Source organism: Sus scrofa, chromosome 3, assembly GCF_000003025.6.
Source record: "Sus scrofa isolate TJ Tabasco breed Duroc chromosome 3, Sscrofa11.1, whole genome shotgun sequence".
In the NCBI taxonomy this organism is placed as follows: Eukaryota; Metazoa; Chordata; class Mammalia; order Artiodactyla; family Suidae; genus Sus; species Sus scrofa.
In genome coordinates, this window is record NC_010445.4 from 68,102,497 (window position 1) to 68,117,670 (window position 15,174).

General features: G+C 39.6%; 1 protein-coding gene across 2 annotated transcripts; it reads right to left on the minus strand.

The window, feature by feature from the left end:
* POLE4 (DNA polymerase epsilon 4, accessory subunit) lies at nt 532-14,812 on the minus strand. 2 transcript variants are annotated; one of them, XM_021087319.1, is made up of 5 exons: nt 14,538-14,812; nt 13,853-13,937; nt 13,146-13,187; nt 2,604-2,694; nt 532-882 (listed from the first exon to the last, which is right to left on the minus strand). In XM_021087319.1, exons 1-4 carry the CDS (start codon nt 14,754-14,756, stop codon nt 2,630-2,632), a joined length of 411 nt encoding a protein of 136 aa, XP_020942978.1. In that variant the 5' UTR covers nt 14,757-14,812; the 3' UTR covers nt 532-882; nt 2,604-2,629. The 2 variants fall into 2 exon arrangements, with proteins under 2 accessions (XP_020942978.1, XP_020942979.1); XM_021087320.1 differs by lacking the exon at nt 2,604-2,694 and having other exon boundaries at nt 14,538-14,810.

Consider the following 15,174-nt stretch of genomic DNA (forward strand, 5'->3'; position numbering starts at 1 on the left):
TCTGCAAATTAAATGGTAGGTAAATTATATCTCAATAAAGCTATTAAACATTTTTTAACTGGCTTTAAATCCAGAATCACATTTATTTGACTTCTGAAGAGCTTAAAGGCATCCTGTAAATTCCGATGTGCAAAAAAAAAGAATGAATAAATGAAAAACAGAGTTTTACAGTTTCCATCATGGCACAGCGGAAATGAATCTGACTAGGAACCATGAGGTTACGGATTCGATCCCTGGCCTTGCTCAGTGGGTTAAGGATCCAGCGTTGCCATGAGCTGTGGTGCAGGTCACAGATGAAGCTCAGATCTGGCATTGCTGTGGCTGTGGGTGTAGGCCAGCAGCTGTAGCTCTGGTTAGATCCCTAGCCTGGGAACCTCCATATGCCATGGGTGTTGCCCTAAAACGAAAAAGGAAAAAAAAAAAGAGTGAGGTTTACGAATGGCTAGCAGAGAAGATCAGAAAGATCTGTGACTAGGCAGGGAGGTTCTCCGGTCATGGGGGCAAAAACAAAAGGCAAGATTATAAAATATACAAGGTTGAAGTTGATCAGAGACCTTTATTTGGTCCTTATCATTCATAGCATCATAACATTAAGCAACCTGCACAAATCATTTTCTACATCTTTACCCTAAGCTGCAGCTGCCACAGCCAGGCCAGAAATGGAAGACACAAATAGTGGAAGACCTTGTAGAGAAAAACTAACAAGTGAGATCTCTGCTTAACCAGGCTTAGGTGAGGGTAGAACAGGAAAAGCATGTAAGTACAATATTCCAAAGACTCTGTTCTTCAAAGCCGAGGCCTGCAGAGGGCCTAGCTGAAGGATGCAGGTACAGGCTCACAAAAGTTCAGCAATCAATCAGTTCAGCAATCAATCCAAAGTACCTAAAAATACAAAGAAAGATCTTTAAAGCAAGGTGCCTAAAGAGCAGGCTGAGTGCAACAAACTGGGCAAAGTTAACTGCAGCTGCTTTGGGAATGGCAGTTCTTCTAAGACCAAAATTCTCATTTTGAGGACTATCCATCCAAAATATCCTTGGAGAAAACATTTCATTACAGATGGTGGGCAGCTGGGTGCACAGAGTCAAATTAGAGGTGGTAAAAGGGCTTAGAAGTTGTGTTAGTTAATGAGTATCTGCAGAGACCACACAAAGGATGAGTGATACAAAACAAATGAGATAAGTTCTCTAACCGGAGTTTATAACCTTTTGAAAAAGTTCCAATTCAAGACAGGAGACTGAACCCACAAGTTTGTATGCCCCACATGTAAGATTCCATTTGAAAGGAAAAAATCATTTAAAAGGCATATAAACCTACAACAAAGAATGGGGGGCTCATCAGCAGTAAAGAGACTTCCAGACAGAGTTCCCGTCGTGGCTCAGTGGTTAACGAATCCGACTAGGAACCATGAGGTTGCGGGTTCGATCCCTGGCCTTGCTCAGTGGGTTAGTGATCCCACGTTGCTGTGGCTGTGGTGTAGGCCAGCAGCTGCAGCTCTGATTCAACCCCTAGCCTGGGAACCTCCATATGCAGCGGGAACGGCCCAAGAAATGGCAAAAAGACCAAAAAAAAAAAAAAAGAAAGACTTCCACAGAAAGATGAATGACAGAAATCTGACTCAAGTATGTTTATAAATAGAGCAGAGGAAAATGAGCCTAGAATGAACACAGAGAGGGCTGCAGCGGAGGTGGGAGCCCATCTACCTAAGAAACTCAGGAGGCGGCTCTAGACTCAGACACCAAAAATGACAAAAAAAGATGCAAGGCTAAAATGAGTAAGGGCTCCAGGGTCTATGAGAAACAGTTTACCCAATTTCCCCAAACCCTCCCCACAGGCAGCACTACCAGAGAACAAGCATTTAAACTAAACCTACCCTGGAAACAAAATCGAGCAGGCTCCCTGCTAAAGAAATGAATGAATTATCTAGAGAACTAGAGCAGCTTTTGAAAATTCCAGCTCCCTGAATTCAGGCTTTCTGCATTATAGCCTTTGGAGGCCCCCAACATGACATCTGGTCCCACCCCTGCCCACACTGAAGTAAAACTGCAAAGCAAAAATCACCCTCCCTACACATACACACACAGTTTCCAAAGAGCCTTCTTAACCCCTCATTCTAGAACAGAATAAAAATTACAAGGCATTTGAAGAAAGCCCATCCAGTTAAAGACTAAAAATAATTCGGGGAAAAGAACACAACAAAACTAAACACAAATACCTCAAAAGATTTTTTCAGAGCCTCTGCCTTTGATAATGGCAAATTCCTGTTTAAACCAACCATAGACTTGATTAAAATTAAAAAAAAAAAATCCTTCAGGCATTAAAGAGGCCTCAAGAAAAGGCAAATCCAAAATACAGAGAAGGCAAGAACACAAAGAAAAGCCAGTCTCCAAAACTGCTTTCATCTCAGGGGAATCTATCAATCCAAACGAGAGCTGAGAAACTATGCTGTGATTGTGGCAGGCTGCGCAAATCAAGAGTCAAATCTGAGAATTTGCCCAAGTGAGAAGGTGTGATAAGTGCCCCCTCTGTAAAAGCTGGATTCCCAAAAGGCTATACCCTGAGAGTAAGGCTAAACTAGAATTAAATCAGCCCCCTCACGGAGTTACCATCACAGTTCCTATCACCACGCTGTTCAAGGAATCCTCAAGTCTTGGATTTGCAAAGGAAGTCCTGCACTGATACATGCCCCTAGGAGCCCTGCAGAAACAAACGAAAACCTATGGAGAAAGGTTTCATTATACAAGCCTAATGTTGTCCAACAAATAATTTTTTCAAATATAATGACCAAGATATCTAAACATATAGAGAAAGAAGGCCATGAAACAGTACTGACAGAAACAACAGACAGAAAAACAAATAAAGCAGCCTAGGAGGCTTTGGATATTAGATTGGACACAGACTATACTTAAAATGTTTAAGGATACAGAAGACAAGCTTCAAAACATCTGCAGCAAACACAAATTAAAAGTGAAAAAACAGATTTGAAAAATAACCAAATGGAATGCACAGAAACTGAAAAATACAAAAGCGGTGACTGAAACTAATAAATCAACAAGAAAAATTTAAAGGAGACAAGACGACTGAAAAGAGAATTAATAAACTGGGAGGTCAGAAAAATTACACAGAATACATCATGGAGAGACAAAATTATGGTTGACTTTTAGCATATGTTTAATGTGAATCCCACGGAGAAAAGAGAGAACAAAACTGAGCCAATATCTGAAAAGACATGAGCTGAGACTCCTCCCCGAAAGATGAAGGCATCAATCCATAGATTCAAGAAGCATAAGCAGACTACATATGAGGAAATCTACACCTACATACATGAGAGTAAAACTACAGAAAAATCAAGGGCAGAGAAAATCTTCAAAGCAGACAGCAAATAAGGGAAAAATTACCTTAAACAGAAACAAGAGAAGCCAAAAAAAGAATAATAATTGTTTCAATGTGCTAAAGGAAATAAAGTTCCACCCAGAATTCTATATTCAGCAAAATATTTTCAATAAAGAAAGCAAAATCAAGGTGTTTTTATACCAAAAAAAAAAAAAAAAAAAAAGGCAGAATTTTTCTACCAGCAGAACCTTTAGGATTTACTTCAGAAAAAAAGAAAATGATCAAAAATGGAGAAACAGAAATATAAAAGATGACCAGAGTATTACTCAGCCTTAAAAAATGAAATTTTACCATGTGCAACAACATGAACGGATTTGGAGGGTATTATGCTTATAGAAATAAGTCAAACAGAGGATGATCAATACTGTATGTTACCACTTATATGTGGAGTCAAAAAATAAAATGAATGAATACAGCAAAACAACAACAGACTTACAGATCTAGAGAACAAACCAGTGGTTACCAGTGGGGAGAGGGAAGAAAGGAGGGATGAGATAGTGGTAGAGGATTAAGAGATACAAACTACCATATATAAAATAAGCTACAAGGATATATAGTATAGCACAGAGCATATAACCGATATTTTATAATAACTTTAAATTGAATATAACTATGAAAATATAATCTAGTTGTACATCTGAAATCAACACAATTTTGTAACTCCACATTACTTCAATTAAAAAATCCAATTATATACTGTTTATAAAGACATGAAAAGGTAAAAAAGATGAAAAAACATATACCATGCTAATACCAACAAAAGAAAGTTGGTAAATTTTAATATTAGATAAAAGATACCTTACTGCAAAAAGCATTGCTGGAAATAACAATAGTTAACTTATAAATACTAAATTCATATATATCTAATTACATAGTCGCATATAAAGAAAAACTAGAGGAGTTCCTGTTGTGGCTCAGTGGTAACAAACATAACTAGTATCCAAGAGGACCTGGGTTCCATCCTTGGCCTCGCTCAATGGGTTAAGGATCTGGAGTTGCTGTGGCTGTGGCGTACGCTAGTAGCCACAGCTCCAATTCAACCCCTAGCCTAAGAACTTCCATGTGCCAAGGGTGCAGCCCTAAAAAGATGAAACAAAACAAAACAAAACCTAGACCCAGAAATGTAAGTAGCAGTACTATGCAAACACAGTAGGAGACTTTGCTTTTTAAGACTTTGGTTTTTTATTTTTTGGGCTGTTTGTTTATTTGTTTTTGGCCATGCCTGTGGCAGGTAGAGCTTCCCAGGCCATGGATCAAACCCACACCACAGTAATGACAACACTGGATCCTTAACCCATGAGCTACCAGGGAACTCCCACAGTACGAGACTTTAAGGCACAACTCAAGAATTGATGAAAGAAGCAGACAAAATATAGTCACAAGAACAAAGAAAATCTGAACTACGCAATAACCAATTTTCACATCGTACCCAACAACCACAGAATACACATAGAACATTCACAGGAACGACCACACAACTGTGCCGTAAAGCAAGTTTCAAATATCCCAAAGGAGAGAAATTAATATAGAGCACATTTTCTGAACACTATAAAATTACCATTAACAAAAGAGAAACCTAAAAAATTCCATATTTTTGGAAATTTAAAAAATATTCATCTAAGTAATCCACAGGCCAAAATAAAGCAATTAAAAATACTTCAAACCAGGAGTTCCCGTCGTGGCTCAGTGGTTAACAAATCCGACTAGGAACCATGAGGTTGCAGGTTCAATCCCTGGCTTTGCTCAGTGGGTCAAGGATCTGGCGTTCCCGTGAGCTGTGGTGTAGGTCCCAGACACGGCTCGGATCCCGTGTGGCTGCGGCTGTGGCTGGCGGCTACAGCTCTGATTGGATCCCTAGCCTGGGAACCTCCGTATGCCGTGGGAGCAGCCCTAGAAGAGGCAAAAAAAAGAAAAAAAAAATTCTTCAAACCAAATGATTGTGAAAATACTACTTTTTAAAACATGTGAGATACAACTTATAAAGAACTACCTAGTGGTCACAGGCCTTGGAGCTGGTTGGGGATGGGGCCTGCAGAGTCTTAGTTACTGATTTCATTTTCAATAAGTCTAGATTTGTTACAATGGTTTCCCAAATTAAAAAAAAAAAAAAATGACCTTCTTAACACAACAAAAAAAAGAACTAGTACAAATTAAAAATTAACACTATCTCAGCAAGTTAGAAAAGAGTGGCAAATTAAACACACACACAGAAAGAGAAGAAATAATAAAGAAGAGAAACTAATAAATCAAAATACATATATTAGAAAGAATCAACCAAACCAAGGGTTGGTTCTTTGAAAAGACTAAGAAAACTGATACACCTTTAATGAAAATGATTGAGCAAAAGAGAAGACTTTGATAATTGCAAAAATAAAAAAGGAGGACATCAATAAACAATTTGTACACATTACAAAGATAATAAGAGAATACTGTGAAGAATGTCTTGTCAATAAATTTGAAAATTTACAAGAAATGTACAAATCCCCAGAAATAAACATAACTCTTCAGAGGGTAAAACACTGTCAAGAAAATAAAACCAAGAAAAGACAGCCTGTTCTGGAGTTCCCATCGTGGCACAGTGGTTAACAAATCCACCTAGGAACCATGAGGTTGAGGGTTTGATCCCTGGCCTTGCTCAGTGGGTTAAGGATCCAGTGTTGCCATGAGCTGTGGTGTGGTCACAGACTCGGCTTAGATCCCACGTTGCTGTGGCTCTGGTGTGGGCCAGCAGCTACAGCTCCGATTGGACCCCTAGCCTGGGACCTCCATATGCCACGGGAGCAGCCCAAGAAATGGCAAAAAGACAAAAAAAAAAAAAAAAAAAAGAAAGAAAAAGAAAAGACAGCCTGTTCAATAAGTGGTGCTGGGAAAACTGGACAGCCATATGTAAAAGAATGAAATTAGAACACTCCCTAACACCCTCCACAAAAATAAACTCAAAATGGATTAAAGACCTAGATATAAGACCAGACACTATAAAACTCTTAAGAGGAAAACATAGGCCAAACACTCTCTGACATAAATGACAGCAATATCTCAGATCCACCTCTTAGAGTAATGACAGTAAAAATAAAAATAAACAAATAGGACTTAATTAAACTTAAAAGTTTCTGAACAGCAAAGGAAACCCTTAACAAATGAAAAGACAACCCACAGAATGGGAGAAAATCTTTACAAATGAATCAACTGACAAGGGACTCAGCTCCAAAATTTATAAACACCTTCTGCAGCTCAATACCAAAAAAACAAAAAACCCATCAAAAAATGGGCAGAAGATCTAAATAGACAATTCTCCAAAGACATGCGCATGGCCAAAAAACACATGAAAAGATGTTCAACATCACTCATTATTAGAGAATGCAAATCAAAACCACTATGAGGTACCACCCTACACCAGCCAGAATAGCCATCATCCAAAAGTCTACAAACAGTAAGTGCTGGAGAGGATGTGGAGAAAAAGGAACCCTATCACACTGTTGGTGGGATTGTAAACTGGTGCAACCACTGTGGAAAACAGTATGGAGAGTCCTCAGAAAACTAAAACGAGAACGACCATTTGATCCAGCAATCCCACTCCTGGGCATCTACCCAGAGAAAACCATGACTCGAAAAGACACATGTACTCCAAAGTTCACTGCAGCACTTTTCAATAGCCAAGACATGGAAACAACCTAAATGTCCTTTGACAGAGGAGTGGATCAAGAAGATGTGGTACATATAGACAATGGAATATTACTCAGCCATTAAAAAGAACGAAATACTGGCATTTTTAGCAACATGGATGGACCTAGAAATTATTATGCTAAGTGAAGTCAGCCATACAATGAGACACCAACATCAAATGCTATCACTGACATACGGAATCTGAAAAAAGGACAGACTAAACTTCTTTGCAGAACAGACACTAGCTCACAGACTTTGAAAAACTTATGGTTTCCAAAGGAGACAGTTTGGGAGGTGGGGGGATGCTCCAGGGGTGTGGGATAGAAATCCTATAAAATTGGATTGTGATGATCATTGTACAACTATAAATGTAATAAATTCGTTGAGTAATTTTAAAAAAAAAGAAAGAAAACCAGAATGGTCAAAAAAATTGAATCGATAATCAAAAATCTTCCCACAAAGAAAATTCCAGTTCCAGATGGCTTCTTTGGTAAATTCTACCAAATATTCAAATAATTCCAATCTTACAAATTTTCCAGAGAACAGATAAAAAGGGCACACACTCCAACTAACTTATATGAGGTTCACATTTAATATGGAAAAAAAAAAGCCAATCTCTCTTTAAACAAATGATACAGTGTTTGCAATCCATCAAAACTAATCTACCAAAAACCTGTAAGTATAATTAATGGGGAAACAATGAAAGCTTTCCCTAAGAAATCAAAATGCCTGCTGTGAGCACTTCTATTCAACACAATACTGGAGATTCTGGCCAAGGGAAAAGAAAGAAAAAGCTAACGATTGGGAAGAACTTCACAAAACTGTCATCAACAGATATTACTATGGATGCAATCCAAAAGAATCAACAGGTAAATCATTACAATTAATTAGAATTCAGCAAGATGCTAGATATGAAATTAAAATATAAAATCAAGTATTTTTCTATATACTAGCAATATTTAAATGAACTGTTTTAGAACAATATCCGTAACAATAGCATCAAAAATATTAAGTACTTGGAAGAAATCATCTAACAAAATGTCAAGCTTTTTTACAGTAAAACAAAAACTTTATTTAAAAAAACATTAAAAATATACACTAATGGAGAAATATAGCCATGTTTCACAGCCTAGAAGACACTACTATAAAGATATGGTTCCCCCCTAAGCAATCTATAGCTTCAATGCAAGTTCAGTCAATATCCCTTTCTGTGGAATTTGACAAGCAGATTCTAAAATGTACAGGAAAATGCAAAGAATCCAAAATACCCAGGAGACTTAAAGAACATGATGGGAAAATTTGCTCTCTCGAGCAAAGTCACTGCGACAGTGTGGTACTGACATGGAAAAAGACAAAACAGATCAGTAGGAGAGAAAGAGAGAGCCCAGAAACAGGCTTGATTTATAACAAAGGTAGCACTGTGGTTAAAATGACATGGAAAAGTGACCCTCTAAATAAGAAAGAAAAAAATTAAACTGGACCCCTACCTCAATCCTATACACAAAAAGTCAATTGTAGTTTTTTGAAAGACCAAAAAAAAAAAAAATATATATGAAGATTTTAGCATAGAGAAGAATGTCTTTATGACCTTAGGATGGGAAAAAAGTCTTAAACAGGACATAAATAGCACTAGCTATAAAGGAAAAAAAATCAATATATTTGAATATCTTCGATTAAGAACTCGTGTTTATCAAAAGATATCCCAAAGAGTGAAAAAAGCAAGTCATAAACTAGGAAAAGATATTTGCTTCTTATATACTGAAAAATATTTGTATTGAATAATACAAATATCCAAGAAAAAGGATAAAATGTCCAAGAGGAAAAGAGAACACTCACCACCCCCCCAAAAAATAGGCAGGCATATGAAAAAGTGCTCAGTGTCACCAGTAATCAGAGCAAAGCAAACTAAAAACACAATGCAATTGTCACTTACATTCCTACCCAACTGACAAAAATCAAACTGTGATAATACCAAATGTTGGTGAGAATGCAGAGTAATGAGAACTGTCACACGTTGTTGGCAGAAATGTGAATCATCAGGTGTACAGAACATTTGGCAACACCCACAAAAGATGGAGATACACATATTCTATGTCCCAAAAATGTTATACACACACACACACACACACACACTCTCTCTCTCTCTCTCTCCCCCTAGAGAAACATGTAAAAGAATGTTCTTAGCAAATTGTTCATAATAGCAAAAAAAAAAAAAAAAAGTTATCCAAATATCCACATTTTAATGGTTCAATTGTGGTACTGTTACACATGGCATGCCATACAGCAAGGAAAATAAATTAGAAATATGCGCATGCAGGGAGTTCCCGTCATGGCGCAGTGGTTAACGAATCCGACTAGGAACCATGAGGTTGCGGGTTCGATCCCTGCCCTTGCTCAGTGGGTTAACGATCCGGCGTTGCCGTGAGCTGTGGTGTAGGTTGCAGACGCGGCTCGGATCCCGCGTTGCTGTGGCTCTGGCGTAGGCCGGTGGCTACAGCTCCGATTCAACCCCTAGCCTGGGACCCTCCATATGCCGCGGGAGCGGCCCAAGAAACAGCAACAATAACAACAACAACAACAACAACAACAACAAAAAGACAAAAGACAAAAAAAAAGAAAAAAAAAAAAGAAATATGCGCATGCACATAGATGAATCTCATAAATGGGTTGACAGAAAGAAAACAGCTGTGGGACAGATGCTGACCAAGAAATATATACAATTTGGTTTCATTTTTTGAAAGTTCAAAAAAATATAAAACTAAATCCTAGTATTTAGAGATGCATGTTTGTCTGATAAAACTAAAAAGAAAATCAAAGAAGTAATTACCAAAAAGTTAGGATACAGTTATGTCAGGAAAGGGGGTAGAAAGATATATGATGAGGTGGGAATGGACTTGGAGCTTCTGGGGTATTATGACAGGGTTCTATCTCTTGGGCTAACTGGTGGTCACGATGGTGTTCACTTTATTATTTATTGACTTTACACTTGCTTTTGTTATATTTCATAAGGAAAGGCTTAGAAAAGAATATACATATGTGTGTATATATTCTTCTGAGAAAGGAGAGAAGTGCACTAGTTCTCGCTGTGTCATCTATATGTGTGCTATGTATGACATTGTCAAGGCTGAAAACATACCTTCCTATCATAATTAAATCTTGTAGGTTGAGTGTAGAAACTGAAAAACCGTACCACACAAAGTAAGGAGTCAACAACAAAAAAATACTTATTTTAGTATGTTAAATAAACTGTAAAAGTAACAGAGGAACTAAAAATAATGATAAAATTACCAAAAATCAGAAAGGAGGCAAGGGATTGATGGTGTAGTATAGATTAACCAAATCTTCACTTATCACAGCAGGAAACTCATCTACATCCAAAGACATAAAAATATTTTACCAGGTACAAAATAATATAACAGTGACTTAATCCATGGGGGTTAAAATGATCAAAATTCAGATCTACTAATGTAGGACAGAACAGAGGGATTCAACTAGTGAGATTATTGAATCCAAGATGAAAATGAACATATCTCCACCACTTATTAAATAGACATTTATTAAAGATCCAAGCCAAGACTCTCATATTAAGTGAAGTAAGTCAGAAAGAGAAAGACAAATACCATATGATATCACTCCTATCTGGAATCTACTATCCGGCACAAATGAACCTTTCCACATAAAAGAAAATCACGGACATGGAAAACAGACTTGTGGTTGTCAAGGGGGAGGGAGTGGGATGGACTGGGAATTAGGGTTAGAGAGATTGTCTTTGGAATGGATAAGCAATGAGATCCTGCCGTATAGCACTGGGAACTATATATACTCACTTATGATGGAGAATGATAATGTGAGAAAAAAGAATGTATACATGTATGTGTGACTGGGTCACCTTGTGTATAATAGAAAATTGAAAGCACACTGTAAACCAGCTATAATGGAAAAAACAAAAATAATAACAGAGATTTAAAAAAATAAAATAAAACGTTTCAGCAAAGATAAACAAACAAACAAAAAATCCAAACCAAGCACTATGCATGGTATAGGCTAAAGCAGAAAACTTCCTATGTTTTTCTCCACTTTTATTCCCAGGACCCTCCAATTTACTTCCATAGGTTGGTAAGTTTACATCTTTGAATAGAAATTTGATCATATCACTCATTTCTTCGAGAAGTTAGTAAATAAAAATAAATAAATAGATGTGCTTGCTTTGGCAGCATATATATTAAAATTAGAACCATAGAGAGAAGATTAGCACAGCCCCTGAGCAAGGATGACAGGCAAATTCATAAAGTGTTCCATATTTTAAAATTAAAATAATTAAATAGAAAGTAAAGGGGTTCCACTGTGGCACAAGAGTAGTTAAAGATCCAGCATTGTCTCTGGTGGCGGCCTGGGTTTGATCCTTGGCCTGGCACAGTGGATTAAGGAACTGGCATTGCTGCAGCTGTGGCATAGGTCGAAGGTGCAACTCAGATTTCATCCCTGGCCTGGGAACTTCCATATGGCAAAGGTGTAGCCAAAAAAAAAAAAATTAAAATTAAAATATAAACAGGTAGAATAAGCTCCAAACATTTTTGATTGAGGAACTGACAGGCTGTCAGTCACAAGACATTGCCTACCTTAGGTAGGGAGCTAATAAGTTATTTCCAAAAAAAAATTAGTTAAGCATAAAAGAGGCTTTAAAAAGAAAATCTACAAATTAAGAGAATAATCAATAATCTAAGCTTAATGCTAACCATGGGAATGTACCTTAAAAGGCATTTAAAAGAATATCTCAAAAGGGCCAGAGACCTCAGTTGATTATAGATGCAGAACCAAGGAGTAAAAATAGTGAAATAAATACTTCAAGGAAAGATGAGTTCCTGCTGTGGCTCAGCAGGTTAAGAACCTGACTAGTATCCACAAGGATGCAGCTTCAGTCCCTGGCCTTGCTCAGTGGGTTAAGGATCTGGCAATTGTGGTGAGCTGTGGTGTAGGTCCCAGTCACAGCTCAGATCCAGTGTTGCTGTGGTTGTGGCATACGAGGGCAGCTGCAGCTCTAATTTGACTCCTAGCCCAGCAACTTCCATATGCCTCAGGTGCAGCCTTTAAAAAAAAAAATTCAAGAAAAGATATGTGAAGGTATTAAGGCTTTGAGGAGGTAAACAGAACCCTGGTCGTTAAAAGTGAGAAACTAAAGGTACATGGCTTTTCCAAAACTATTCAATCAATCTATATGCAGGGAAGAGTAAACTGATCAGATTTAGGGGCAGCAGGAAGAGAGCTCTAGGTAAAGAGAGTTAAAATGAGGTATTTCAGATATTTTCTATTTCAATGACAAGATTTAATTAGTACACATGAGTTAATCCAAGATTCTTAAGAACAAACAGATACAGGCCAGTAGAGAATCTCACTGCGGCAAAATCATCACTTTAGAGAGATTGTTGAAGAAGAAAAAAGAACAAGAGGTAACCCTTTAAACGTTGGCAATTGTTTCTGATCTCTAGCATTATGATAAGGGGTAAGATTTATATCTAGAGATGGGGCTCAAAGTCAGAAACAAACTTCTGAAAATCCCCCAACTCCACTGGGGTCTTTCCAGTCCCTCCCACTGTTCATGGTTAGCAGTTTTCATAAAGTTCTAATTACCCAAAGGAATTTGAATTGTAATTTGTGTTTCCTATCTTAACAGGAAATAGAATTACTCCTACATGAACAAGGAAGAACCAGGCATCAATTTCATAAGGTTTTGAACTCAGATTTTAGCATGAGAAAGACAAGTGGAGGCGTTCCTGCTGTGGCAGAGTGAGTTACGAATCTGCATCAGCTCTGGTTGCTGCCCAGGTGCTGGTTAGATCCCTGGGTCTGGTGTAGTGGGTTAAAGCATCCTGCTTTGCTGCAGCTGCAGTGCAGGTCACAGCTGAGGCTTGGATTCAATCCCATATCCCTTCCATATGCCATGGCTGTGGCCATTAAAAAAAAGAAAAGAAGAAGAAGAAGAAGAAAGGAAGGAAAGAAGGGAAGGGGATAAAGAGGGAAGGAGATTAAGGAGGGAAGGAAGGAGGAAGGAAAGAAGGCAAGTGGAAAGGACTACCCCCTGATAGAGAACTCACCTTCCAGGAAAGCAAATTCGTCCACAGCTTCTATTGCATTATCTGAAACACAAGGTAAAGGGACACCTGATTAACTGTGGACACAGGCATCAAACCTCTTACAAGAGCACAACACACACAATGAAGGGCCTGAGGCTTTATGCAAATAAGCATTTATAAAATTTGTCCCTTGCTATCTTGAGATCTACATCTTCTCCACCACCAAATACTACGTATCAGCTGTCTCTCTACAGCCTAGGTAAATACTGTTCCCTGGGGGGAACCTCTTTCCTCTGAAAGTCATCAGAGAAGAGAGTCTGGCTATAGAGCAAGGAAAGTGAGATTGTGGTATACGAAAATTTACACACATTCTAGAGTAGAAAAAAGTAGAGTCAGAAATCAAACCTATCCTTTCTAGGTGGAAAAAAAAAAAAAAAAAAAACGACAAGCCTGGTACAATATAGCAGAAGGAATAAAGGGGTCTAGTTAGCTTTGGCAACATCCAGGCTCCTTTTGGTTCTCTGTCCCAACACCACTCCAGCCAACCAAAACAGACATTCGAGAGGCACGATCTTCTGGCACAGTGACAGTTCAACAGAAAACATCATAGGAAGAGACCTGTGGTGTCCCTCATCTTAAAGTGATGCCTTCTCAACTAGTGTAAGGAGAGTCTCGCCCAGCCCTCCCTTGTGTACCCACAGATGCAAGACACCAAAGTGACAGTCTACCCAAATCTCTCCTCTGAAGGGTTTTCCTCTTTCCCTGTTGAGCACAGCAGTAGGCATCCTTTGCAATGGTCTCCACAAACAGTTCCTATTAAGAAAAGCAGAAGGGGAAAAAAGTAAAAATTGTAATAAACAAACCAAAATTAAAAGAAAAGAAAAAAGAAAATAAGCAAAGTTGTATCCACGAGTTCTAGTGCAAATGCTTGTTCCTGTTTGAGTGGGGGCCAAGGGTGGAAGAGGGCACAGATGCACGGGGAGGTTCTCAGGGAAGCTGAAATTTCTCCTGGACTTCATAAAAGTCTATTCCCCTCCCCTCTCCTGCTGTAGTCCAGACACGTCTGTCCCTCCCTCACTCTGAAGATTCACCCCACTCACTTACTTGAAACAAGTTATAAAGTTAGACTAGAGACACAAATCAAAGTCGCGGAAGAGGTAGGTCCTACGAAACCAATACAAGTACTGCATGTGACCCTTTCTCTGTCTTCCCTCCCGATACTCACAACTCAGTATCCGGCCCCAGCACCCCTCTAACCTCTCGGGCCTCAGCACAACCTGCCCCAGATGGCCTTCTTACTGCCCACGCTCACATCTCAAATTTGGCCCCAAATACAGCTAAGCTCCGCCCTTCCGAAAGGCCCCCGAGGCCCCGCCCCGCCCCACTAGGTGACCCAGGCGCTCCCCGCCGCACCGCGGCTCGTGCCAGGATGAAGATGGCTTCCTGTCCCGCGAGCGTCACGTCGGGGTCCGCCTTCACCAAGGCCTTCACTCGCGCCAGAGGTAGCCTCGAGAGACGAGCCCCAGGCGTACTTGTCGGGGCTTGGGGCTGCGGGGCCGCCGCCTCCCCAGCTGAGCTGTCCTCTTCCCGGGCAGGCCCACTTCCAGCTGCCGCCGCCACCGCGGCCGCCATCCGGGCCCCGGGCGTGCTGCGCGCGGCCGCCGACTGTGCGCGCGCAGGCGGTGCCGGCCCCTTTCCCGCGCGCACTGGCAGCCACGCCCCCTGATGGCTCGTGACTCCGCCCCCCCCCCAACCGGCCAGCGTGGCGGAGTATCCCGTGAGAGAGGCGGAGGGCTGGCGTTTAATCTTTTCTATCCCTCACAGCGCTTCTGAGGTCTGGTGGTCCGATTTTGCAGTTTGCTTTGCATCTCACGCGATGTCCTACCTAGTTGAGCTCTCTTTTGAGAACTTGATTGTAAAAGTAAACAGCAGTAATAGAAATATATAGGAGAAACTTGGACAAATGTATATGCTCCTGGAGGAGACAGTAAAGTAGGAGAAATAAAAATGTAGGCGGGGAAAGAAGTAAATGATGGGCATCGCTTCAACA

Excerpts from the sequence above, each read along its gene's own strand:
- POLE4 (XM_021087319.1), bottom strand. The coding sequence starts at position 14,756 with ATGGCGGCCGCGGTGGCGGCGGCAGCTGGAAGTGGGCCTGCCCGGGAA. Across the intron at positions 13,938-14,537 it reads TCATCCTGGCACGAGCCGCG|GAACTGTTTGTGGAGACCAT; the intron begins GTGCGGCGGGGA and ends TTTTCTTAATAG. Across the intron at positions 2,695-13,145 it reads CGAATTTGCTTTCCTGGAAG|GGCTCCTAGGGGCATGTATC; the intron begins GTGAGTTCTCTA and ends TTGTTTCTGCAG.